Below are 27,695 nucleotides of genomic sequence, written 5' to 3' on the forward strand. Positions count from 1 at the left end.
CCAATCAGAAGGATCTGGCTCTGATGGAAGAAGAGAGAACACAGTTCATTCTTTCCAGCTTTTATCACATCATTCATATTCTTGGTTTATTAATCTGAGATCCGGTCGGTGTTTTTCTCTTCTGCTGCAGCTGCTCATTAAAAGTCATTTCATACAGCTTGCATACCTGGTTATGAACTCGCTTTCTGAGCTTTGGATCCACAGATGCAAGGATTAAACTAAAATCTTCCTTTTATTGCTTTGATTCCACTCATCAGACATTTCTGAGGCGTCCAGCTGCAGTGATGCAGCCTTATAACGAGCACATTTAGAGCAAAATTAGAGCAGAATTACAGGATATCACGATAATTCCTCCCATGATCGATAAAAAACAGCTTCCTGTCCTGTCCAGGAAGTGCCCAGAAGTGTTTGGCAGCAGAACTCAGACAGATACTGGACCTTTCGGGTCGATTTAAAGATTAATCTGGTCATAAAGGGAACATGTTGGGCTGAGGTTCATTTACAGGGATTCAGAGGCTCAGATGCTCTGAAATGCTCTCATTTCATTCATGAGTTCCTTAAACAGAAACACGAAAAACCTGATGTTTTTTAATAAAACACAGAGATCCAGGCTCATCAGCATGGCTGAAAAGCATCTTTTAACAATTAAAGTGGAAGAACGAGGCTTCGGGCTGTAATTTAGATTCACATCAGGGTCTGAGCTGGACCACTTTTCATGTTTGAATTATCTTCTGTGAACAAGGAGCTGTTTATTCCTGTTCTACGGTCTCCTCCACAGGCCCTCGTCTGTCTTTGAAGTTCCTTTCAGTTAAATAATTGATAGAAACTCTAAAGACGACTGTTTTAAAATAGACTGGGCTTCGATTTCTTTCTATAGTCTCACTTCTATAGTTTATCACATGTGTTTGCAATGCAAATAATGATAAATAAAAGAAATATTTGAGTATAAAAGACCTGTTTTACCTTCTGGATGGTCTCCAGCATGGACCAGCCTCCGTTCCATGGCTTGGTGGACTTCCTGATGCAGTTCAGACTCGCCATACTGTGCCACTTCCTGTCCTCCAGCTTCCTGTAGAAGGCGTTGGCCAGCATCAACACGCTGTCGTACAGGTAAAGGTTGGACACCTGGAGAGGGGGAGGAGGAAAGCTGCTGGATCAGGGGTTCACTTAGTTTTTTACACTGTTGCTGAAGCTGCTGCTACAGGCTGCTGGATCAGGGGTTCACTTAGTTTTTTACACTGTTGCTGAAGCTGCTGCTGAAGCTGCTGGATCAGGGGTTCACTTAGTTTTACGCTCACTCCTTGAGTTTTTCTTGAATGAATTAAGCCTCAGAGCCACATGTTGCTGTTCAGGTTGGATTCACTGAGTTTTATCACATGTTGACATGTAAAACCTGGTGTTCTTTCTTTTTTAAGGTAAACACACGCAGTGACCACATGTGGCACATCTGGATGCTGCGCTCAGACACCACTGATGGTGTCGAGGCGGCTCGCCGCCCAATGGGCTGCAGACGGCCCAGAAACAAACGAGCAGCGCTCTGTCCAGATAAGTGCAGCTGACTGGCATGAAGGCAACAGCTGCCAGAGGCATCATTCAGGCTTTTCCCTCATGTCCTCTTTAGTCATGCAGCTGAACATGAAAAACCAAAGTTACAAGACAGAAGGAGGGAGGAGGAGGGAGAAGGAGGGAGGAGGAGGGAGAAGGAGAGAGGAGAGAAGAAGAGAGAAGAGGAGAGAAGAAAAGAAAAAAAGGAGAGAGAAGGAGAGAGAAGAAGAGCTAAGAGAAGAAGACCGGAGAGAGAGAAGAAGAGAGAAGGAGGGAGAAGGAGAGAAGGAGAGAGAAGGAGAGAGAAGAAAAGAAGGAGAGAGAAGGAGAGAAGGAGAGAGAAGGAGGGAGAAGGAGAGAAGGAGGGAGAAGAAGAGAGAAGGAGAGAGAAGAAAACAGAAGGAGAGAGAAGAGAAGAAGACCGGAGAGAGAGAAGAAGAGAGAAGGAGGGAGAAGAAGAGAGAAGGAGAGAGAAGAGAAAAGGAGAGAGAAGGAGAGAGAAGGAGAGAAGAAGAGAGAAGAGGAGAGAAGATGAGAGAAGGAGAGAAGAAGAGAGAAGAGGAGAGAAGAAGAGAGAAGAAGAGAGAAGGAGGGAGGAGGGAGAAGGAGGGAGAAGAAGAGAAGGAGAGAAGAAGAGAGAAGAAGAGAAGAAGAGAGAAGGAGGGAGGAGGGAGAAGGAGGGAGAAGGAGAGAAGGAGAGAAGAAGAGAGAAGAAGAGAAGAAGAGAGAAGGAGGGAGGAGGGAGAAGGAGGGAGAAGGAGAGAAGAAGAGAGAAGGAGGGAGGAGGGAGAAGGAGGGAGAAGGAGAGAAGAAGAGAGAAGGAGGGAGGAGGGAGAAGGAGGGAGAAGGAGAGAGAAGAGAGAAGGAGAAAGAAGAGAAGAGGAGAGAAGAAAAGAGGAGGATAGAGAAGCATCGAAGGATGCAGGGAAAGCTTTGCTGCTGCTACACTGAAGCTGATCTGTTCAACATGTGCAGAAGTCTCAGGATGTCCGGCTGCCATCTTCATTCAATCACTACAGATTATTCATGAAGTTGACCATCTGTGTGACGGGCTGTTTCATGTTTTCATGTCATTTAACACTCTGTCCTGTGCTGCTGAAACGCCTCGGTTCCACCTGAGCAGCATCTCCGGGGCCATTCAGCCCTCTTTAGCATGAATTATTAAGACAAATGCCTCCCTGGATGTTCCAGGTAAGTTCGGAGCAGGTGGACAGACGACCAGGGGAATGACGGAGGTGGAGGAGAGGAAAGGTGAGGGTGTTTCAGGTCGTTTGAGGAGACACGGCGAGCAGCAACAGCGAGGAATCAGAGAAGGGAGAAAAGAAGGGAACAAGGAGACGAGGAGAGGAAAGGTGAGGGTGTTTCGGGTCGTTTGAGGAGACACGGCGAGGGCGAGCAGCAACAGCGAGGAATCAGAGAAGGGAGAAAAGAAGGGAACAAGGAGACGAGGAGAGGAAAGGTGAGGGTGTTTCAGGTCGTTTGAGGAGACACGGCGAGGGCGAGCAGCAACAGCGAGGAATCAGAGAAGGGAGAAAAGAAGGGAACAAGGAGACGAGGAGACGAGGAGAGGAAAGGTGAGGGTGTTTCAGGTCGTTTGAGGAGACACGGCGAGCAGCAACAGCGAGGAATCAGAGAAGGAAGAAAAGAAGGGAACAAGGAGATGAGGAGAGGAAAGGTGAGGGTGTTTCAGGTCGTTTGAGGAGACACGGCGAGGGCGAGCAGCAACAGCGAGGAATCAGAGAAGGAAGAAAAGAAGGGAACAAGGAGACGAGGAGAGGAAAGGTGAGGGTGTTTCGGGTCGTTTGAGGAGACACGGCGAGGGCGAGCAGCAACAGCGAGGAATCAGAGAAGGGAGAAAAGAAGGGAACAAGGAGACGAGGAGAGGAAAGGTGAGGGTGTTTCAGGTCGTTTGAGGAGACACGGCGAGGGCGAGCAGCAACAGCGAGGAATCAGAGAAGGGAGAAAAGAAGGGAACAAGGAGACGAGGAGACGAGGAGAGGAAAGGTGAGGGTGTTTCAGGTCGTTTGAGGAGACACGGCGAGCAGCAACAGCGAGGAATCAGAGAAGGAAGAAAAGAAGGGAACAAGGAGACGAGGAGAGGAAAGGTGAGGGTGTTTCGGGTCGTTTGAGGAGACACGGCGAGGGCGAGCAGCAACAGCGAGGAATCAGAGAAGGAAGAAAAGAAGGAGACGAGGAGACGAGGAGAGGAGGAGAGGAAAGGTGAGGGTGTTTCATGTCGTTTGAGGAGACACGGCGAGGGCGAGCAGCAACAGCGAGGAATCAGAGAAGGGAGAAAAGAAGGGAACAAGGAGATGAGGAGAGGAAAGGTGAGGGTGTTTCAGGTCGTTTGAGGAGACACGGCGAGCAGCAACAGCGAGGAATCAGAGAAGGAAGAAAAGAAGGGAACAAGGAGACGAGGAGAGGAAAGGCGAGGGTGTTTCAGGTCGTTTGAGGAGACACGGCGAGGGCGAGCAGCAACAGCGAGGAATCAGAGAAGGAAGAAAAGAAGGGAACAAGGAGACGAGGAGACGAGGAGAGGAAAGGTGAGGGTGTTTCAGGTCGTTTGAGGAGACACGGCGAGGGCGAGCAGCAACAGCGAGGAATCAGAGAAGGGAGAAAAGAAGGGAACAAGGAGACGAGGAGAGGAAAGGTGAGGGTGTTTCGGGTCGTTTGAGGAGAAACGGCGAGCAGCAACAGCGAGGAATCAGAGAAGGAAGAAAAGAAGGAGACGAGGAGACGAGGAGAGGAAAGACCTCGGCTACTATTGTCTCAACAAATGTCAAAACACGACAGAGGAAAACACTGCATTTGTCAGCGTGTATTTCAGTAATTGTTCCGTTTGCTGTCTTTAAATGTCAGCCACACATCGCTGATATCTTACAAGAGGAAATAACTGGCAGCCTGTGTGTGGGTGGAAGATTGAGCTCAGGATTAAAGACACCAAATTTACTGGAATGAGTCCAATCTGAATGGATTTTTCTGAAGAAACACGTAAAATCAGAGGTGGTTCAGCTGCAGTGTGACAGAACAACACTTGGATTTATACCACATATAGTTTGGCCCATTAGGACTGCAGGAAATCCAGCTCGACCCTCTCATGGCATCACGCCCATCTGTATCCCTGCTAAAACCAGGTACCGACCCGGCGAATGGTAGCTGAGCCTCTGGCATATGAGCCGGTGACTCATCCAGCTAAAGCAGCTTTAGCACAAACAGGCTAATGACAAACATCTCTGAGGCCGGGATACACTTTTTTTGTGTTTATAATGGCTGCAAAGCATATCCTGCGCTTGTTTGTAGCATCCTCAGAAATTAAAGCTATTTGTCCACAGGCTGCAGCATGCAGGGGGCCGTAGGGGCCCAATTTAACCAGATAGAGCCAGAAGGACCACAGCTACCCACGTCTGTGCTACTGATTAGGGATCAGGGATCAGTACCATTTTGGAAACGTTTGTGAACAGAGGAAAACGTTGGAGAAATGGGACGGTGCCGATGGCTGAGTCCTTTCATGGACTCCTCAGGTAACAGGTGTGATTCACAGGAAGTTTGGCAACAATTACAACCACAACGGAGCAAGTTGCAGGTATATTCCTGTTCGGAACTGGTGACCCAGTGAATAGATAGATTTCATCCAGCTGAACCAACTGTGATGAACAAGTTTCACCTTTTCTCTCTTTTTTAAAGAACAAACCCTGACATTAAAGTAAAATATCATGTCATAGCTTATCCTAGCATACGTATGATAAAGCCTGATAGTATTGGATGAAGTATCCATGAAATATCCACGAAGTATCCACGAAGTATCAAAGAAGTATCTACAAAGTATTCACGAAGTATTCACGAAGTATCCACGAAGTATTCACGAAGTATTCAAGAAGTATCCACAAAGTATCTACGAAGTATTCACAAAGTATCCACTAAGTATCCACGAAGTATACACAAAGCATCCACGAAGTATCTACGAAGTATTCACGAAGTATTCAAGAAGTATTCAAGAAGTATCCACAAAGTATCCACGAAGTATCCACGAAGTATTCAAGAAGTATTCAAGAAGTATCCACAAAGTATCCACGAAGTATTCACAAAGCATCCACGAAGTATCTACGAAGTATTCACAAAGCATCCACGAAGTATCTACGAAGTATTCACGAAGTATTCAAGAAGTATCCAAGAAGTATCTAAGAAGTATCTAAGAAGTATTCAAGACGTATCCACGAAGTATTCACAAAGTATTCACGAAGTATCCACGAAGTATTCACGAAGTATTCACGAAGTATTCAAGAAGTATCCACGAAGTATCTACGAAGTATTCACAAAGTATCCACTAAGTATCCACGAAGTATACACAAAGCATCCACGAAGTATCTACGAAGTATTCACGAAGTATTCAAGAAGTATTCAAGAAGTATCCACAAAGTATCCACGAAGTATCCACGAAGTATTCAAGAAGTATTCAAGAAGTATCCACAAAGTATCCACGAAGTATTCACAAAGCATCCACGAAGTATCCACGAAGTATTCACGAAGTATTCAAGAAGTATCCACGAAGTATCTACGAAGTATCTAAGAAGTATTCAAGACGTATCCACGAAGTATTCACAAAGTATCCACGAAGTATCCACGAAGTATTCAAGAAGTATTCAAGAAGTATCCACAAAGTATCCACGAAGTATTCACAAAGCATCCACGACGTATCCACGAAGTATTCACGAAGTATTCAAGAAGTATCCACGAAGTATCTACGAAGTATCTAAGAAGTATTCAAGACGTATCCACGAAGTATCTACGAAGTATCTAAGAAGTATTCAAGAAGTATCCACAAAGTATCCACGAAGTATCCACGAAGTATTCAAGAAGTATTCAAGAAGTATCCACAAAGTATCCACGAAGTATTCACAAAGCATCCACGAAGTATCTACGAAGTATTCATGAAGTATTCAAGAAGTATTCAAGAAGTATCCACGAAGTATCTACGAAGTATCTAAGAAGTATTCAAGACGTATCCACGAAGTATCTACGAAGTATCTAAGAAGTATTCAAGACGTATCCACGAAGTATTCACAAAGTATTCACGAAGTATCCACGAAGTATCCACGAAGTATCTACGAAGTATCTAAGAAGTATTCAAGAAGTATCCACGAAGTATCTACGAAGTATCTAAGAAGTATTCAAGACGTATCCACGAAGTATTCACAAAGTATTCACGAAGTATCCACGAAGTATTCACGAAGTATTCAAGAAGTATCCACGAAGTATCTACGAAGTATTCACGAAGTATCCACGAAGTATCCACGAAGTATACACAAAGCATCCACGAAGTATCTACGAAGTATTCACGAAGTATTCAAGAAGTATTCAAGAAGTATCCACAAAGTATCCACGAAGTATCCACGAAGTATCCAAGAAGTATCCATGAAGTATCCATGAAGTATTCACAAAGTATCCAAGAAGTATCTACGAAGTATCCAAGAAGTATCTACGAAGTATCCATGAAGTATCCACGAAGTATTCACGAATTATCCAAGAAGTATCTACGAAGTATCCAAGAAGTATCTACGAAGTATCCACTAAGTATTCACAAAGTATCCACGAAGTATTCACAAAGTATTCACAAAGTATCCACGAAGTATTCACAAAGTATCCACGAAGTATCCACTAAGTATTCACAAAGTATCCACGAAGTATCCAGTTTCAGAAGTATTTCAGGTGGGCGGATTCTTTCCCTGAGCCCATGAAGGCTAGAAAAGAGACTTGAAAGGATAATATTATGTCCCTTTTCTTGACTATATGACCCCACATTTCCAAACTGGCACCAGTTTCCTGGAGGTTTCTTTTGCTTTTCACATTCTGCCTCCTCTGCCTCCCCTGCACCTTCGTGTCCTTGTTTAACACCCAGACAGTATTTCAATGCTGTGATCAGGTCTGACACTCTGAGCGCGCTCAGTACACAGCATGTGGACAGCGCCTGTGTGCGCTGGCTGGATTTATGAATGCGCTCATGAATTTATGGATGTGCTGTGTGAAGGTCCCGGGTTGCACCAGCACAGGGTAAAACATGGAGGTGTTTCCATGTTTCTGCCACCAGGACAGTGCAGAGCCACAGAGATCAGTCCCTGTGGTGCTCCACAGCCGCCTGGAAAGCTGTTCCTGGGTCCGATGCAGAGGAAGCAGGACGTGTTGGAGGTGCTGACACAAAGGATGCAGAGAAATCGTCCCTGAATTTAGTCATTCCTGTCACCGACTCCCTCATTTTCATCATTTCTACCCTCGAGTTACTGCTTTGTGCTCCTGAATGAGCAGGAAATGTGGAATTTGTTGTTCGCTGAAGGTCCGTCGGTCCTCCCGGAGGAAGAGGGACGAGGACGCGTTCATCTGAATTAACGATTGTAAACACAAGGACTCGCATTGTTCGTTGTGAGTTCAATGTTCTGAGCACAAAAAGTACTCAGAGAACAGAAAATGGAGTTTGCAATTAATGGAAAAACCTGGAAATGAGTTGCCCACAAAACACTAACAGATAGAGAAATAAAACACTTTAAAAAACAGCTTCAACGAAACGTTGCAGGAACTGCAGATATTTCTGTGTTAATGTAACAAAATAAATTCATTATTATTATATTCCCTCAAATAAATAAGAGAAAATATACATAAATAAAAAAATCTAATAAATAAATTGATTAAAAGGAATAAATGAAAAAAGTAACACTTTGGTGAGAAGAAATGCATCAATATGATATAAAGGAAAATAGCAGAAATAAATACAAAAATAACAAATGAACAAAGAAAGAAATTGAATATTTTCCAAATAAAATGACAAATTAAATTAGATAAATGGCGACATTAATAGAAGCTTAAATAAAGGAGTTATTTATGAACACATGAACCTATTTATTCATCCATTTACACACACGCTCCGGCTGCTAAAGCACGAAGATTTTCCTCGTTTAGACGCAACAAACCAGCTGCGTCACGAGGTGATGTCATGAGGTGATGTCATGAGGTGATGTCATGAGGTGATGTCACACGGTGATGTCATGAGGTGATGTCATGAGGTGATGTCACACGGTGATGTCACGAGGTGATGTCACGAGGTGATGTTATGAGGTGATGTCATGTGGTGAAGTCATGAGGTGATGTCACGAGGTGATGTCATGAGGTGATGTCATGAGGTGATGTCATGAGGTGAAGTCATGAGGTGATGTCATGAGGTGATGTCATGAGGTGATGTCACACGGTGATGTCATGAGGTGATGTCATGAGGTGATGTCACAAGGTGATGTCATGAGGTGATGTCATGTGGTGAAGTCATGAGGTGATGTTATGAGGTGATGTCACACGGTGATGTCATGAGGTGATGTCATGAGGTGATGTCACACGGTGATGTCACGAGGTGATGTCACGAGGTGATGTTATGAGGTGATGTCATGTGGTGAAGTCATGAGGTGATGTCACGAGGTGATGTCATGAGGTGATGTCATGAGGTGATGTCATGAGGTGAAGTCATGAGGTGATGTCATGAGGTGATGTCATGAGGTGATGTCACACGGTGATGTCATGAGGTGATGTCATGAGGTGATGTCACAAGGTGATGTCATGAGGTGATGTCATGTGGTGAAGTCATGAGGTGATGTTATGAGGTGATGTCATGAGGTGATGTCATGAGGTGATGTCACGAGGTGATGTTATGAGGTGATGTCATGAGGTGATGTCATGAGGTGATGTCATGTGGTGAAGTCATGAGGTGATGTTATGAGGTGATGTCATGAGGTGATGTCACAAGGTGATGTCATGAGGTGATGTCATGTGGTGAAGTCATGAGGTGATGTTATGAGGTGATGTCATGAGGTGATGTCATGAGGTGATGTCATGAGGTGATGTCATGAGGTGATGTTATGAGGTGATGTCATGAGGTGATGTCATGTGGTGAAGTCATGAGGTGATGTTATGAGGTGATGTCATGAGGTGATGTCATGAGGTGATGTTATGAGGTGATGTCATGAGGTGATGTCACGAGGTGATGTCATGTGGTGAAGTCATGTGGTGAAGTCATGAGGTGATGTCATGAGGTGATGTCACGAGGTGATGTCACGAGGTGATGTCACGAGGTGATGTCACGAGGTGATGTCATGAGGTGATGTCATGAGGCGAAGGCAGAGGCCACCAATCAGCAACCAGACGAGTGCGTTTTACCTCCAGGTTCTGCAGGTATCCCTCCTGCGGGTCGCACAGCAGCGAGGAGATCCGGTGGTTCTGCCTGATGCAGCGGGTGCTGCTGTCCCTCCACATGGGGAAGATCTGCCGGATCACCGTCATGCGCCCCAACGCGCTGTGGGTCAGCTCCAGGATCTCCGAGTCGCTGATTTCCTGCCACGGGCAAAGAGAAGGAGAAGTTTGAGACTTTTCAGAGCGGCCGACTCTCTGGTGTTGGCTGAGGAAAACAGCGTTTTACACCCCAGCCCTTATTAACAAATACTGCTTTTATGCTAATTAATTTCACTTTTAGATAAACAACGGAGCGGAGGAGCCACGGCGGCTGTAGAGAAGCCTCCTTCGTTGATGCGTAGGTTTAACTGCTGCGATGCAGAAAAACAATTATTTCCTGTGAGGTGTAATTATAGATAGCCTCAATCTAACTCATAAAGCATCATAAAAACATGCAAATAGAATTACGTTCATTAAGTTTTATTACATGAAACATAATTACAGTCCAGAACTGTTTGTTTCTTCACAAGTTTCACTCATTTTAATTAAAAATTAACTCAACTCAAGTCAGTCAGACTCTTGTAAGACAGACAAACATGTCCAGCTAAAGGCTTTAAAGGCTTTAAACCTGAGCTGAGGAGCCGTGGCGCAGGTGATGCATAAAGAATCCGTCTGCACGCTTCTGCAGAGAAGCACGAGCTCTACATCACACAAAGCCTCTGAAATCACTTTAAAGATGCTGAACACTGATGTGGGATGACAAGGCTGGAGTTTTCCAACACATAACCTTGAATCTGCAGAATCATTTCTGCAGAGTAAGTCCTTTTCCATGAATAAATACTAAATATTTAACTGTCACAGCTCCTCAAATATGATGATTTGCTCTCAGATGATTTAATTAGAGCAGCTGGGATGTATTTTTCATCTTATTTTCACTGCTTTCACAGGATTTTACTGATTACACCTAAATATAATTTTAATTACCTTTAATGAAAAGTCTCGTAAAATGACGACTCGTTTCACGAGGTAAACTCTCGTCTTCGACTGTCAACTTTAGGCGCAGTAATCCAATTTAAACCATTCAGAGGCACAAAACGGGGCCTGAAGTGGATGTGATAATGCGCTGATGGTAATCACTTCCATTCAGCCACCAGCAGCCGAACGGGAGGTGAGGCGCTGATCATAGGAATCATGGGAAGCAGCAGATAAGATGTTTGAGAGCAGTTATTTTCCGAGAAGCCTCCAGGAGCAGGTAATGGTGCTGTGAAGAAAGATGGGACCCTGGCTGAGAACACTTTACAGTTTTTACTGCAGTTTATTCAGACGCAGCGAGGCTGTGGGTTAAGAAACTGTTTATCATAGCCTGCTGCTACGTGTCACCATACAACAGCCGTTAGGCGTTATTAAACAAGTGTGCACCCTGCGTTTAGCTCATTAAACAGCAGAAAACACAGTGTTCAGATCAGTGCAACTGGAGGAACAACCCTGCTGTGCAGAGGACCTGCGTGCAGCCACGTGCACGTGCACGTGCACGGGCTCACCGTCCTTCTTACTGCGACGCCATCGTGTTTTTCTGATGGGGCGGGACTCCCGGAGTCACGCATAAACACACAGGAAAGGTTTGCTGTTGACTGAAGGACATTTTCTGTGCATCTGAGAGATAAAGCTGCTTCAAACGCCTCGATCCAAAGACATTTCGTCCCATCTGAGGACTTAGACTCTGCCTTTGGAGTCGATGACCCTCGAGGAAAAGAGACAGCTCTGCGTTTCTTTATGATCTTATTGATCTACTCTTTCACTGAAGGTGCATTCAGCCCAACGTGTTCCAGGGTTACGGCGACCTCGGCGACCTCTGAGAGGCCGCGCCTTCATGGGCGAATCTTAAAGCTGAAGCAACAACGGCGGCCGCTGGAAATCAGCTCCTGTTTCGAACTTCGCTCGTTCTTTTACTAAAGTAAAGTCTACGCAGGTTCCCATTAAAGCCAGCAGGTGGCAGCGTTGAAATAATTAGTGGGATTTCACACAAACTATTAAACAAATGCATAATTTCCAACGTTTTCAGCCTCATTCAGAGACGAGTTTAACTTCTGTGTGGACTGTGGGTCACACGGTTCTGTTCATTTTTATTCATTGTACAAGAAGGTTGATAGAAAGTGCCGCTAAAGCACCACAGAAGAAGAGCTGCTGCAGGAGAGTGGGGCTTGCATGGAGCTGGTGTCAAGAGGTAACGCTTGGAAACGGTTCAGTTTAGGGGCGGTTGTCAGCCCGATTCTTTCATTGGAAGCCCAAGAACAAGCAGGAGAAATCGTTTATTAAATAATTTATTAGTGGTCACATAGTAAAGTATATTGCAGCTGGACTCGGAGTGCCAGAGCCCCAATAACAGAGGTTATCAGAGGTTATAACAGAGGTTGTATTCACACTTGTCAGAGTATAATTGGCCAGTTTTTAGAGGCCTGATCAGGCCAGCTGCTGTCCTTGTTGTGTTCTTTGGATGTGATAAACTGTTTTAGGCTCGGATCTAATGTACCAGACCTATCTGCTCCAATAGAGATGTTCTGTCTGACCCAGTTGTTTATGTCATTCTAAGGTCTTGGACCATTTAAGGTCATCGATTGTGCAGCAGAGTGGAAAAGTACCAGCTAGGAACATTATTTAGGAAAATACAGAATATGAATACATAATGTCTAAGAACAAAGCCAATTATAACAAGGTGACACGGCGTTGTGGAGCTCCACCGAACAGAAAAGGAAAAGAACCAGCAGCTTCTCGCCTTAACTCTTCAGAGACGTTTCCTTGTTTCGACAGCTTCCATAATAACGTCCCAGATGTTCGTCCTCATGCCAGGAAAAGATCAGCTGCGTTCCTGCAGTAGGACGAACTCTGATAGTTACACAAACCACAGCAGCTTCCTCCGTAATTCCCACATCGAACTGAGACCCAACCAATGCAGTTCAGTCAGGTGAGTCGCTGAATGCTGTCCCTCCCCATGAACCTTTACCCGGCGATCCCTCGCTGGAGCAGCTTCCCTTCACCTGCAGTTAGCTCAGCTTTTGTTGTGAGGCGTGATGGGGAAAGATAAGAGGAGGGAGGAAGAAAAGCCAGACGGAGAAACAAGGCCCGGATGGATTCAGGTGTCGATGCTGATGCCCGTTTTAACGAGTATCTGTGATGTAACCCGGGGTTGCTTTCAGTGAACAAAGATTGGATTTGCATTTCAAAGAGAGCTACATTTACAGTTTGTTCATCTCCACTGACTGGTTTCCAATGGTTTCCTCAGGTTTTGTTCAACACATTTTCATCAGAAACAGATGTCAGAGAATGAAAAAGCACGTGTGACGACACTTTAAAGGTTCCTTTCATTTGCTGCCATCTCTTCGTGGAAAAGGTCTCAGAGTCAAAAGGTCCATGTTTGGGATGTATCAGCTGGTAAGTTAAACATTAAAGGTGTGCTGAGCTTGCACATCTGCACGGTTCTCGGTGTGATGGTTTCCTGTCTGAGCTCAGGGACACATCTCTGGCTCCATCAAAGGTTGAAACTTGGGTGTCATGATTGATGACGACTAACCTTCAAAGATCCCGTTACCTCGGTTGCTCGTTCAGCCGCTTTGCAAAACTAAACATCAGAAAGATCAGACCATACCTGACCCAACATGCCCCCCAGCTCCTGCTGCAGGCCATGGTCATCTCCCACCTTCACTACAGCAACGCTCTCCTAACTGGTCTCCTAACTGGTCTCCTAACTGGTTTCCTAACTGGTCTCCTAACTGCTCTCCTAACTGCTCTCCTAACTGGTTTCCTAACTGGTCTCCTAACTAGTCTCCTAACTGGTTTCCTAACTGGTCTCCTAACTGGTTTCCTAACTGGTCTCCTAACTGGTCTCCTAACTGGTCTCCTAACTGGTTTCCTAACTGGTCTCCTAACTGGTCTCCTAACTGGTTTCCTAACTGGTCTCCTAACTAGTCTCCTAACTGGTCTCCTAACTGGTCTCCTAACTGCTCTCCTAACTGGTTTCCTAACTGGTCTCCTAACTAGTCTCCTAACTGGTTTCCTAACTGGTCTCCTAACTGGTTTCCTAACTGGTCTCCTAACTGGTTTCCTAACTGGTTTCCTAACTGCTCTCCTAACTGGTCTCCTAACTAGTCTCCTAACTGGTCTCCTAACTGCTCTCCTAACTGGTCTCCTAACTGGTCTCCTAACTGGTTTCCTAACTGGTCTCCTAACTAGTCTCCTAACTGGTTTCCTAACTGCTCTCCTAACTGGTTTCCTAACTGGTCTCCTAACTGGTTTCCTAACTGGTCTCCTAACTAGTCTCCTAACTGGTTTCCTAACTGCTCTCCTAACTGGTTTCCTAACTGGTCTCCTAACTGCTCTCCTAACTGGTCTCCTAACTGCTCTCCTAACTGGTCTCTCTGAGCTCAGGGACACAGAGGTTTGAATGCTGAGGCCTCAGAGGACAGAAGATGGGCGGAGTTATCTTCAGGCTCTTCCTCTTTTCTCTCTCAGCTCCCCACAGTGACCCAGCTGCTGTATTCCTGCTCCATGTCGGTTAAACATCTCCATGACTATCACAAAGATGTTAACGCTCGATGTCTGTCATCACGTCCTCGTTGGACCGCCCTTCCTGGTCCTGGTTCTGGCTCTGCAGCTCAGGATGGGGATTGGATCAGAGAGAAGCTTCAGTGCGATCTGAGCTGAGTTAACTTTGGGTTTTAAATCTGGATAGTGTAGTGGTTTGATTGCCACCTTTCATGTGGGAGACCTGGGTTCAAATCCCCGGCATGAAAGGTATTACCTCCAGTAGGGGTCCCTAGGCAAGGCCCCCTTACCCTAGCTGCCTACCTGTAAATCGCTTTGGATAAAAGCGTCTGCTAAATACATAAATACAAACATAAATCATTTGATTTAAAGTCGGGGGGGGGTGGTGGTTTAATCCCCAGCTTGGATTTTAATTGGCTTGAACTGAACTGCTGAATACGATCTGTTTGTAGAAGTTAAGATGACCACGCTACCAGCTGCATTCGCGCTCCGTTTCAGAGGCAACATGGAGTTCGTTGCCTTGCCCATACTTCCACATGTGGGCCCGGGAGGCTGGGGATCAAACCACCAACCCCTCCGACTGCCCCTCCTCCTGAGCTACAGCTGCTCCACAAGGTGGGAAAGAGATGAGTCATAAATGCCTGTCAGGCCTCGGGACATATCCGACCAAAGGATAACCTCTGCTCAGAAAACCCTCCATCAACCCTCTGGCAACTGTAAGCCAGTCTCACTATTTCCATTAGCATCTAGCACAACTGACAGGGTGCGTTTCAAACAGGCGACAGCTATCCTCTCACATAATGACCTCCTTGATCCGCAGCAGGCTGCCTTAAAGAGTTGCCACTCCATTTAAATGTCTCTGCTGTCTGTGACAGAGGCCCCAAGAGGTGCAACACAGCACTCAGTTTCCATCCTGCAGCACCCATCTACAGCAGGTTTCCATGCTAAAAAGTACTGACATGAGGATGTTCTTGGTCCCTCTGAACAACCACATCTCACTGCCTGTTCGGAAAGGTCCCAAAGGTTTGGGCCATAGCTTCCTTCCACGCCCACGTGATAAATGCACATTTCCATCTGCAGGTTCGAGCTGATTAACTGAACCTTTATGACTGAACAGCTGCAGACGTTAGCACTCTGATGTTAGCGGTTAGCTCGAAGCAACACTTACTGATTTCCACTTATTAATCAGATCTGAATCTTTAGAAAAGCCCAAAACTGTGGAATCAGACACATGTCAACTGGTTTGAAGTGAAGAAACTCGGCTGTTTAGCATCACAGGACGGGAACAGGATAGATTACGTTGCAAGTGGTTGCAGTTAAGTAGATGAAGTAGTTTCCCAAACAGGAAACTAGAACTATTCTCTGGGAATATCTGGGATTCAGGTCAGACGAGCCTCTGAAAGTTGCTTCAGTTCCAAGTCTTCTTCAGAGTGAACCAACAACTTTCCAAACAACCTTATTCACACCTCAATGCAAATGAAAATCTTAATTAAAGCAGAGTTCTGCGTCCACGGCCTTCAGAGTTTGCTTCAGAGCGGAGCCTTACTGTCGTGTGACGTCTTTAAAACCTTAAAATGCACGAATGAGCTTCGGTTTGCTTAAAAACCAAACAGCTGACGTTGCAATAACTGGTCACCTGCATCCTATCACAGACTCTGTGTGGATCTGAGCTCAAACCTGACGGCATCCAGCAGACTTTCTGCTTCTCCCACTCTCCATTTGTTCTTTCCTTTTCTTTCTTTTATGCTCTCTGAAGGCCTCCCTCTGTTCCTCCAGGCCTTTAAAACTGCTGTCAGTGAAAAGGAAACTCAGCAGCCGAACTGCCTGCAAACCAACGCTTAAACTCATCACAAAATGACACTTCTGACTGTGCTGCTGGTGTCACTCACAGAGGAGGAATAAGAGCAATACTGACAGCAGAGATGAGTTATTAAACTATCTATTACAATTTCTAACCCATATTTGGGCTGAAACATTATTTAAAGAATAAGAATCCTGGCATTCTTAGTTATCTTAGTCCCTCTTCACTCAGATTTGATGAATATTCCTTTTCGTATTTGAATATTTAAAGGTGTGATCACCAATCTGAGCTAAACAGGTGTAGCAGAACTCCTACATGCTGGATGGATGGAGGACTGACGGGAGGCAGGACAAAAAAGAAAGACGAGGAGATGGAAATGAGACACCCTGCCACCCTGGAGTAGAAGCTACCTGTTAGCTGTCTGAGCTCAGTGACACATTACACACCGAGAGGGCAGAAGATGGGCGGAAATAAAGACTGAAAGAGTATTTAGGGAGCATGTGAAACAGCCTGGGGGATGACAAGCTGTCTGACTCACCCACAGCATTTCACAGGGAGCTAATCCAGAGGGACCAGGGGTAATATGGTACCAGGTTTTATTGTTGTCTTGACTGCAGGTGATGCCACTGTCTAAGAGCAGGATGTGTATCCTTTACTTTATCCTTGACTCATACCTTCAGTACTGTGTAAAAGTCCTGATCGAGCCTCATTTCTTCTTTATATTTTCCCTCCAAGCAGCCAGACTTTCTTTAACCTTTAAAGTGTCCTGATCAATATTTCTGCAGCTTTCTGAAGCTCTTTCAGAGTTTTTCTTTGGACATTTTCTGCTTTTTCCCTCATCTTCTGTCCTTGTTCCTGAACATTTTCAGTGTTTTTTCTTTGTTCAGCCACTTAACTCTGACCTGTGACCCATTCAGGCAGAAAAAAGGCTCCTAACTCAAGGGATGAACCAGTGTTGTGTCGACACAGAACAGACAACTTAGCAAAGAAGCTATTTTAAACTGGATCTTTAGGCACTTTGTTACCAGCAGCCTGTCACAAAGACACATCATTTGTTCCCATTTCTTTAGTTGCATCTATGAAAAACAGCAAAGAAAACACAGTTTGACAGACAGAAAATAGGATTTCTGCAGCAACAAGGTGATTCCCAAAGAGCTATTAGCTGAAAACTTGGCATATCTCAGCATGGTGTGCAGTGTGTCCTTAAAACATTTGAGGAAACTGGACAAGTGGAGGACAAAAGAAGAAGTGTCAGGCCTAAAAAACTATCTCCAGCAGATGAACAGGATCTGAAAGTGATGTCCTTAAGAAAGAGGAAAAAATCCAGCTGTGACCTGACAGGACCTGAGAGATGCATCTGGACCTTCAGCTGATCCATCTACTGTTGGCCCAAGCCTCATCAGAAATGGGCTCCATGGAAGGGTGGCTGTCAAGAAGCCGTTCTTAAGGAAGGGAAACAGGGAGAAAAGGCTGAGCTGTGCCAAATGACACAAGAAGTGGACTGAAAATCAGTGGCAACAGGTCTTATGGAGGGATGAATCCTCCCCAGAGCCCGGACCTCAACATTATTGAAGCAGTGTGGGATCATCTGACAGAGAACGGAACAAAAGGCAGCCCACATCCAAAGAAGAGCTTTGGGATGTCCTTCAAGAAGCCTGGAGAACTATTCCTGAAGACTCCTTAAAGGAATGACAGAAAGCTGGTCTCAGAGGGTTCAGGCTGTGTTGGAGAATAAAGGAGCTCAGACCAGAGATTCACTTTAAAGCTGCTGAGAACTGAGAAAAAAACTCTGTTTCTGCCTCAGATTCTGGGTTTATGTTCATGTTTGAACATGTTTCAGTGAATCTCTGCAGCTGCTTCCTGTTTTACTGGAAGAATACAAAGAAATGATGTGTGGCTCAAGGCCTAAAAGGTTCTTATGCCTCATATTTTCTGAAGCAGAATTATTGTGTCACACTTGTGTAGTTTAGCCAAGCAGTAAAGCTGTAGTTTACATCCTTATTCATCAATGCACTGACCCCATAAACAGCGACTCACCGGTCATTTGGGCCGCTGCGTGTTACGATCCACAGTAAAGTTTTACTCAGACCTTCAGCCATCAATATTCAGGTGGTGACTTTACCCAGTGTGACAGGACTGAGTCGGGCCTTTACAGATGTTTTAAAGAACATCTGGAATCACATATCCTCTGAAAATGAGGGGTAAATTAACTGTTTTCTGCATCAAGGCCCAGTTTTGTGTCCCTGGAAAGCAGAACCAGCACAGAACCTTCAGCCCTGAAAGGTCCTCAGAGGTTTCCATGCTGTTCTGCACGGTTCATCCCGATCAGATCCAGACAGAAGACACCTCCGTGACCCTGACACTCGCTTTGTTTGGAGTTTGCAGATCTTCAGGCTGTTCCAGCGAAGTTCAAACATACTCAGACACTTTGGAGAATGTCTCCAGGATTTGAGATGTGAGAGCTGAACTCCGTTAAAGGCCTTTTTGGTTTATATTAAGAATCTGTGGGTGTGTAAAAATGTGAAGCACAGCTGGAAACTCTGAGAACACTGCAGCCATTTCCCTTTTAGATGAACCGATAGAGCTGGAAGAGGTGAAGGTGAGAAGAGAAGCATTCTGACAAAAGGCAGCTTCAGAGCCGGTTTATCAAAGGATGCAGCCGAGCTCAAAGCTTCTGTGGACAGACTCTGGACTCATTAAGTCTAACACTTTCTGCTTCAGCTGATGAGAAGAAAAACAACAGAAAGATAAATTCTGGCAGGGGAAGCAAGCTGAGGGATTTGTGTCCAGCCTTCAGCAGATGACAGCCCCCCCGTCTCCTCCTGAATTAAACCATTAACACTCAGTTAACTGGCTGGGTGCCTGGATGTTGACGCTGACAGCAGAGCGACTGAAACAGAAAGCAACCCTGTAATCAAAGGGCACGGGGTGACTCTTCGGGGGTCATTTTCTCCGTCACCCCCACTCTTCACAGCTTTATCTCCCACAGAGGTCGACCCTGGACTCCAGCAGCTGAGGATGCTCAGCTTGAGTTTCTGTCCCAGCTGGAAATGTTTTCCATCGGAACAAACTCACAGGAAGACACTTTCCTTCTTCTTCTTCTTCTTCTTTTGTTCGCTGCACAGACTCCTTTGTTGCCATCGCTGCAGCAGCTACAAACTGCACACCGGAGCGGCTGCTGATGTGGGGAGGAAACTCCTGCAAAGCTCAGTCCTTCGGTGGTTGAGGCAGCTTGTTGGTGTCAACGTTTCCTTCAGGTTCAGATGATGTCAAACTGCTGTTTGCTGTCAGTGTCAGTATGATGGTGAGGAAGTGCTCCCTTCATACAGGGTTATGTGCACGACTCAAACAGACGTCTGACTCTGAGATGAAACACAGATGAAGGAAAGATGAAGGAAAGCATCATCTCAACGAGTCTTTGGGACAATCAGAACTTTGCTCTTGCAAAGGCTTATGTCACAACTCGGTCCCACCTGATTAAACTAAAGCAAAATTACTGGTAAAATCTGATGTTAGCTACAAAGAGCTTAATGGAACGGCTCCATCTACTTGAATGCTCTTGCAAAGGCTTCTGTCCCAACTGGGTCCCTCCGTTGGTCCCAGGATTGTCGTCTAGCAGCTCCTACACCACGCCTAAGACAATCCAAACTCTGTTCATGTGTCGTCCCACGATGGTGGAATGACCTACCGAGCGCTACCAGAACAGGGGCGTCCCTGTCTATCTTCAAGAAGCTCCTGAAAACCCAGCTCTTCAGAGAGCATCTCCTATCCCAGCACTTACCTTGTACTTCCCTCCCCCCTCTATCTCTGCACTTTATCTTTCTGCTCTTCCTTCTATGCCTGCACCCTATCTCTACTCTGTCCCCTCTGACAGAGTCGGACTCCTGGGTTCCTTCTATGTAGCTTATTGTTAGCTTTTATAAAGCTGTTATATCTTCATTTGTAAGTGGCTTTGGATAAAAGCGTCTGATAAATACAGAAACAGAAACAGATCTTCCTGAAACAGTTAAAGACTGCAGAATATCACAGATCTGGCAGTTTGCACAATGCTGAAGACGGACATCTTGATCACCTGGAAACCAGCGGCTCGCAGCAGCACGACTCCTTAAACTTTGGCTTTGTGTGTCCTGGATTAAAAGCACGTTTTTACGTTGTTTTATTTCAGAGGAAAGTGGTGAAAATGTGGCTGATCGTCACTTTATGGCTGATCACGTTCTCAGTTATAATAATAATAATAGTTAACTACATTTAAACAGATAAAATCAAATGGCTAAAAGTGATTTAATTTCTTTTAGCTCAGCAAAAAGTCACTTATAATTAAAACACCAGCTTCTGGCTCTGAGTGACAATCAAATTATAATTAATAAGATAAAACCCATATAATCCTGTTTAAAATCAAATCAAGAGAATATTTTACAGAGCCGCTCTGTGGCCATTAAAGTTTGATTTGGCCACATTTTACTGCATCTCCATGAACCATCTGACGGGCACATTTCCGTGCTCAGGAGAGGCTGTCATCCCGAGTCCATGCTGACCTTTGACCCTCTTTAATGAGACACCAGCTCTCCCACAGCACCATTTGTTGACTTTGTGGCGTCCCTGGAAAGCTTTAAACATGAATGTGTCCACGCCTCACAGCGTGAATCAGATCTGTTTTAGTGGCCACTCTGAAGCCGTCCCCTAACCTGGGCATTGGGCCTCTTTATGACAATGATGAGTCTCTCCAGTGACTCAAAACAGATTAATCAGTTTACATTTTTAAAAATACTCGTATCTATAAAGTATTACAGCAGAGAACAGAACCATTTACCATAATATTATTAAATGCAGCCTTGAATTAGCTCCAACTCAAAGGTTTTTTCAATGAGCTCCAGGATGTGGAAGTTTTTCTCTGCCCGAAGCATTCAGAACAGAAGCTTTATGGATGATTTCAGGCATTGTATGAACTTCAGACTTCTAAGAGGAGCCAGTCTCTGTGAGTGCTGAGTTTCTTAAAGCTGAACCTTTTCTTCCATCTCGGATCATGACGCAGACATGACAAACCTGCTGCATTTGCTCCGTTTCGTGTCCCTTTGTGTGAATGTTGCATCTTACCTCATTCACAAACACCCAGTGACTGTCCTTGGAGGCCAGATTTGTTTCCACTGCCTGCAGAAACACAAAGACAGACAAAGAGGAGGTTAATAACACAGCTGAAGCAACGTTCCGTCCTGCTTGACCTCAGCGGCTCTGGATGTCCCGTGTTGTCTAAGAGGTGTTGTACCAAAGAATGCCTGCTTTGCTGTCTTTCTCCCAGCTGATTGTGACACACGAGTCTGAAAGGTTCACAGTTCACTTCCCCACAAACTGCTCAGCCATGATTGGACGTCCTGCCAAAATGTGTTTTTTTCAGGGAGAGCTGAGTGAACAGGGAGCACTTATCAAAGAGCCTGGAGCTGTCCTGATCTGCTGCCGCTGTGTGATAATCCTGAAAGCCTCCGACAGATGACAGCAGAGCAGCTGATAGCACACAGCAGAGCTGATAAGGTCAGAAGGTCACTCTGCGCTCGGTTACAGAGGAACAAACAAAAATCTGCTTAAATGTGACCAGGGGAGACAATCTTTGGGCATCACCTCACGATTCGATTATGAATCGATTATAAAACGATTATCGATGGGTCTTTAATTTATGTATATTAGTGCAAGAGTTGAATTGATTTTCATTCTATTTTATCAACCTAATGGAAATGTGTGCAAACTGGAGAGTTATGTCGGGTGGAGTTAACCCCTAAGTTCCACCGCAGATGTGGGCTGCGTCCGAAATCACTCCCTGACCACTATATAGTGACCACGCCTGATTGTAGCGGTGTCCGAATGTTTAGTGATTATTAATGTTCACTATGTAGTGCTCTGAATGTATCCCACAATTCACTGTGAAATGTGAGCATCCGATGGTCACAAACCGGAGCAACATATCCCATCATGCAACGTTTCGCCTCCGCAGCCGGTTGGGAGCGAGTAAAAGTTGTTTTTTTTCCTGGTGAATTGCTCGTAGTTCGCCGTTGGATGACAGGCGGGACACAGATTCATGAGCTGTGGAGCAGCACAACAGTCAGATGCCAGTTTATTCCATTTTTATCTGATTACACATTTCAAAACAAGGCGATTTAAATGGCTTCCTACTTTCATTGTTAAAGAAACTAACAGCATATAATTAAACATCTTAAACATAGGTTGCACTGTAACCTGCTGTTACTAAAGAGCAAAAGAGAATAAAATATGAAAATATGCTGAAATAGAAAAAAAAATAGGAAAAAAAATAATACAAAAAAGAAAAAGAAAAAAATTACAGGACAGTAATCAAAAGTCTCTAATTTAACAAAAAAACGCTGAAGTAAACGGACAAGATTGTGTGAGATGACGTTAATGTGGTACGTTTTAATTGTGCGACAGCGATGACGTCATTACCGGCGCCGAGAGTAGCGTCCGAAAGTGTCCGAAAGATGTCGGGAGCTGGGACTGAGGAAGTGATTTCGGACACAACCACAGAGCTCTTATTTTTGCCGGACGCCGAAGCACAACGCAGATCGTTCGGGACAGGAAGTCGCGCGCAAAAACAAAACATCCGGTTAACTTTCAAAATAAAATACAACGTGTTCACGGAGGATCATATTTCCCTGCACTGCAACTGAAAACGTCATAATAACGTGGCTCTTGTCCACTTAACTTCCGCCGAAGTGTTTCCACTCATCTGCTTTTCAACTGGAAGGAGCTGTTCGCATCTAACCCGCTCAGTTTGTTTTCCACGTGCACGTGTCCGCTCCTGATGCTCCCCACAGTGTCCCGGAGCGAACCGCGCTTCTAGTTCTGCACTTTAGAGCCGTCTGTATGACTTTATTTAAATAATCGAAATTTGGACGTTTGTGAATCGATTCGGAATCGTTCATAGCGACGCATCTAAGAATCGGAACCCACCCCCCCCACCCCTAAATGTGACGTTATACTGTAGAATTAACAGATAAAAATACTGTTACTGATACGAATAGATTGACAGAAACACTTCTTTACTTATAGAGGAAATACACACTTAAAAATGTTTCCAACATCCTTCAGGGTTTAACAATGAGGAAGAACTGGAAAAATCATAAAGGCAATAAAAACTGCTGCCCTGAGACTGGCCTCCATAGTCATGATGAAGAAAAACAAGACCAGCTGGGGCAAAAAGCAAGAGTAAAAAACCCTCCTGACCTTCCCTGCCTCACAGACAGATGTTTGTTTCCAGCTGTGGACAGAGCCTGACACTCAGCCGATACATTCTGTGCTGATTAATGGCAGAATGTGACACAAGCTTCATCTAATTTCACCCATTTTACTTCCTCAGTCCTCACTCTGACCTCAAGCCTGAAACACAACCAGAGGAGAGAGGATAGAGGCCAGAGGAGGCCTGTACATACTGGCTCTGATACTGGTGTGAAGAGGGCCTGACATGCTAACGTGAAGTGAATTCCTCCTGTTACAAACAGATGCAAAGCTAATCTGAGAGGAATGCTAACATGAAATAAAGTGTTGAGTTGCTGCTAAACAGCGGTTAAATGATGCAGTTGTGTCCTGTCACATTTAGTTCAAACGATGCTGTGAAGCCAGGACGTCTCACCATCTCTGGAGTTGCATAAGGACACATCCTTCCCTCCTCATTAGCCGCTACCGTGCGTTTCTTAATCAGAATCAAGTACGTGAAAATGGCACAACGAGCATCTGCTATTTTCAGTCAAAGTCTGCATCATGCTGCAAAAGAAATGAGCTAACATAAATTCAGCTAAAAGAACCATTTCAGCCATATTTCAGGCTGATTTAAGAGGCCATTGAGCATCAAATAAACATGTATAAACCTGTAAATGATGCAGATGCACCCTAATTAATTTGATTTAAAAACAAGGATTCTGTTTCCATCGAAGCCGAATGGAAATGACAATAAAAGAGTCAATAAAAGGAGGGACAATGTTACCGAATGTAAAACAGAGTGAAGAAGAGAAAGAATAAAAACTGCACATTTTAAAAATAAAAGCTCCTCTGAGCTGAAAGAATCCAGCATAAAAAAGAAAAGTGTGGGTTAAAACGAGGGGCTGAAATGCAGATCAGGAGGAACAGCAACTCCTGTCTGTCCTCGAATGGAGACGATCAGGAGGGAGGAACAAATGCTGGATGGATCAACAACCGGGGGAAGATTTAAGCAGCGTGTTGGAAAATCAGAACTTTAACAGGCTTTAACTGTGATGCAAGGCTGCAGTTATTTAGAGCACCCGCAATTAAATGAGAGTAGCTCATAAAAGCAGTGATAGGAAACTAAATCTGTTTGGCTTCATGTTCCTCTTTGACTGCTCACAGGCATCGTTTGTACTGCTTTGGGCTGTGAGAGAAGAAGAAAACATAAAGCAAACGCCGAAAGGTGTTTTTCCCCCTCGGTAACTTGTAAGAGTAAACACAAAAGATGTCAGAGCCGGTGTAACATGTCTTATCAGCGGGCCTCTTCACTCTCTCCACACTGAAGTGAAGTGTTTTCTCACAAAGAACTCAGGACTGAGAGCACAGAAACATCAGTTTCTCGACTAACTGCTGTGAGAAAACCGAGACACGGAGACCTGCGATGAGGACCGTGAGAGAAAAGGTAGCGGCGGCGCTGAATGTGAACTGATGAAGACCTCAGTGATGGGGTTAACCTATTGGAAAGGCCACATGGCATCACCGAGCGGGAAATATTACACCTGTCACCATAACCTTTCCTGGGCCTGGGTGGACTGTAGGTTTTACATCAGCCACACACAGAGTTCACCTGAGACAACAGGCAGAGCTTCAGCCCTCATCTCAGATGTGATTATTAACTCTTTTTACTGTGATTCCAGTGAGGAGATGCTCCTCCCTGCTGTTCTGCAGCCCTCCAGGAACATGCATGTGCAACCAGTGCTGTGGAAGCAAGACGAAGCTCAGGCTGAACAGAAGGTGAAATGTATCGAGTGTTATTTATTTCCCACATAGAACAGGCAGAACATCGTTATTAGCAGCATGAAAAACCCAAGTGAGTCTTTTTCTGCTGCTCCGAGCAGACGGACCTTTATCCCACCAGTGTTTTAAACTCAGTCATAATTGGATGTTTTTTCACAGAATACATCCAAGCACTACTTCACTTTATTTTTACTTCTATTTTTATCTGTTTTTGTAGGATTTGTTTAATAAAACTATCTGGATAACTAATAAAGTTCTGCTTTCACTCAGCATTTCTTACCTAAAAGCTCTGAGTGCCTCCCCTTGGTCCATTAAATGTGTTTAATGCATTTGCTGAGCCATAAAACTGTTCCAAAGCCAGTTTTGGAGGATTTTGTTGTTTACAGCCATGTGTTGGCTCTGCCAGCCGTCTCCTTCCTCATCTCAGAGGTGCGTTTAGCGGGGAGGGTTCCTCCTCTGCGGTGCATCTGTATTCTCAGTAGATGCCATAGTTGTGTGTTGTTTACAGTTTTAAACACGCAGGAGTTGAATATCAGAGGAGAGGTTTGGTGTTGGAGCGTCCAACTGGTGTCTGTCGCTGCTGTTTGGTGGGAGCAGGATCTGGGCTGAGGTGGGCACACCTGCCCCCTTGGAAAGATAGGTGACGGTTGCTTTTGCAGGGTTCAATGTGAGTGAAGCCTTTTCAGAAACTGTGACACCTCCAGCAGTTTCCATGTGACTCAAACATTTCACACGACTGGTGGAAATATGTGGAAACATGGAGGAAATGTGCTAACAGATGCATTTATGTGCAATGTTTTCTATGTTCAAACCAAACTTTGAGGTGAGAGGGCTGAATCTGAACCCTGAGATCTACTCAGGTACCACTAAGGTGCCCTGAGATTCACTCAAGTACCCTGAGATCCACACAGGTACCACTCAGGTACCCTGAGATCCACTCAGGTACCCTGAGATCCACACAGGTACCACTCAGGTACCCTGAGATCCACTCAGGTACCCTGAGATCCACACAGGTACCACTCAGGTGCCCTGAGATCCACTCAGGTGCCACTCAGGTGCCCTGAGATTCACTCAGGTACCACTCAGGTGCCCTGAGATCCACACAGGTACCCTGAGATCCACACAGGTACCCTGAGATCCACACAGGTACCACTCAGGTGCCCTGAGATCCACTCAGGTGCCACTCAGGTGCCCTGAGATTCACTCAGGTGCCACTCAGGTACCCTGAGATCCACACAGGTACCCTGAGATCCACACAGGTACCACTCAGGTACCCTGAGATCCACACAGGTGCCACTCAGGTACCCTGAGATCCACACAGGTACCACTCAGGTGCCCTGAGATCCACTCAGGTACCACTCAGGTGCCCTGAGATCCACTCAGGTACCACTCAGGTACCCTGAGATCCACACAGGTGCCACTCAGGTACCCTGAGATCCACTCAGGTACCACTCAGGTACCCTGAGATCCACACAGGTACCCTGAGATCCACACAGGTACCCTGAGATCCACACAGGTACCACTCAGGTGCCCTGAGATCCACTCAGGTGGCACTCAGGTGCCCTGAGATTCACTCAGGTGCCACTCAGGTACCCTGAGATCCACACAGGTACCCTGAGATCCACACAGGTACCCTGAGATCCACACAGGTGCCACTCAGGTACCCTGAGATCCACACAGGTACCCCGAGATCCACTCAGGTGCCACTCAGGTGCCCTGAGATTCACTCAGGTGCCACTCAGGTACCCTGAGATCCACACAGGTACCCTGAGATCCACACAGGTGCCACTCAGGTACCCTGAGATCCACTCAGGTGCCCTGAGATCCACTCAGGTACCACTCAGGTGCCCTGAGATCCACTCAGGTACCACTCAGGTACCCTGAGATCCACTCAGGTGCCCTGAGATCCACTCAGGTACCACTCAGGTGCCCCGAGATCCACACAGAGTCGGTTGTGGAACAGATAATCGAGCAGAAAAGGTGATGCATCAGCAGTCTGCGGTCAGCTCAGCCGCTGCAGATCTCTACATCCAGAACAGAACCAGAACTTTATCCTGCACTTTAACTCATTAAAAACATTCTGAATTTATTTGCAGGTTTACAACCAACTGCCGTTTGTCTGGGTTGTAAATAAGCACTTCGGGGTTGGCAGGATCATTGAAGAAGCTGATTTAAAAATGATTCCCGTCTGTGTCTGACCCGCATCACAACATTTTAACCGAAGGTAGAAATTAAACTTTTATCACGAAGATAACCCCACAGAGAGATGCCACATCGGCAACGAATGAGCAAATAAGAGTAAATAAGTTAAAAAGAGTTGAAATGTTGTGTAAAAATGCCACATTCATAACCTAGCAGGCGGGTTTATTCCCAGCACAGATACAGACGCTGCCCACAGGCTGAAAGCAAACATAGAAGAAGAAAAAAGGGTCTGCTGGGGCTCAGGGGATGGAGACATTGTGCTGTATTTTTCACTCTGAAGCTCTTTCTACTGTTTGCTAGATTCCACCAAGAGTGGCTCAACCTTGCAAGGCGCTGATGAGGTATCGATCCGGCTGGCTGACATCCAGTGGATCAAAGCTGTGAGACAGAATCAGGGTAACTCTGCTAAATATTGAGTGATGAGAGG

The 27,695-nt window shown here is 45.4% G+C and overlaps 1 protein-coding gene across 3 annotated transcripts in view; it reads right to left on the reverse strand.

Moving 5' to 3' along the window:
* Positions 1-27,695, reverse strand: part of grid1b (glutamate receptor, ionotropic, delta 1b) — a 595,515-nt gene that overhangs the window by 79,187 nt on the left and 488,633 nt on the right. For all 3 annotated transcript variants that reach the window (XM_072373293.1, XM_072373292.1, XM_072373294.1), the window contains exons 5-7: positions 21,182-21,235; positions 9,736-9,909; positions 964-1,125 (exon numbers count right to left, since the gene is read on the reverse strand). In XM_072373293.1, coding sequence (XP_072229394.1) covers positions 964-1,125; positions 9,736-9,909; positions 21,182-21,235 — 390 coding nt within the window. The remainder of the gene's footprint in view (positions 1-963; positions 1,126-9,735; positions 9,910-21,181; positions 21,236-27,695) is intronic.

Source organism: Leuresthes tenuis, unplaced genomic scaffold (genome assembly GCF_036924035.1).
Source record: "Leuresthes tenuis unplaced genomic scaffold, fLeuTen1.0.hap1 SCAF_20, whole genome shotgun sequence".
NCBI classification, from domain to species: domain Eukaryota; kingdom Metazoa; phylum Chordata; class Actinopteri; order Atheriniformes; family Atherinopsidae; genus Leuresthes; species Leuresthes tenuis.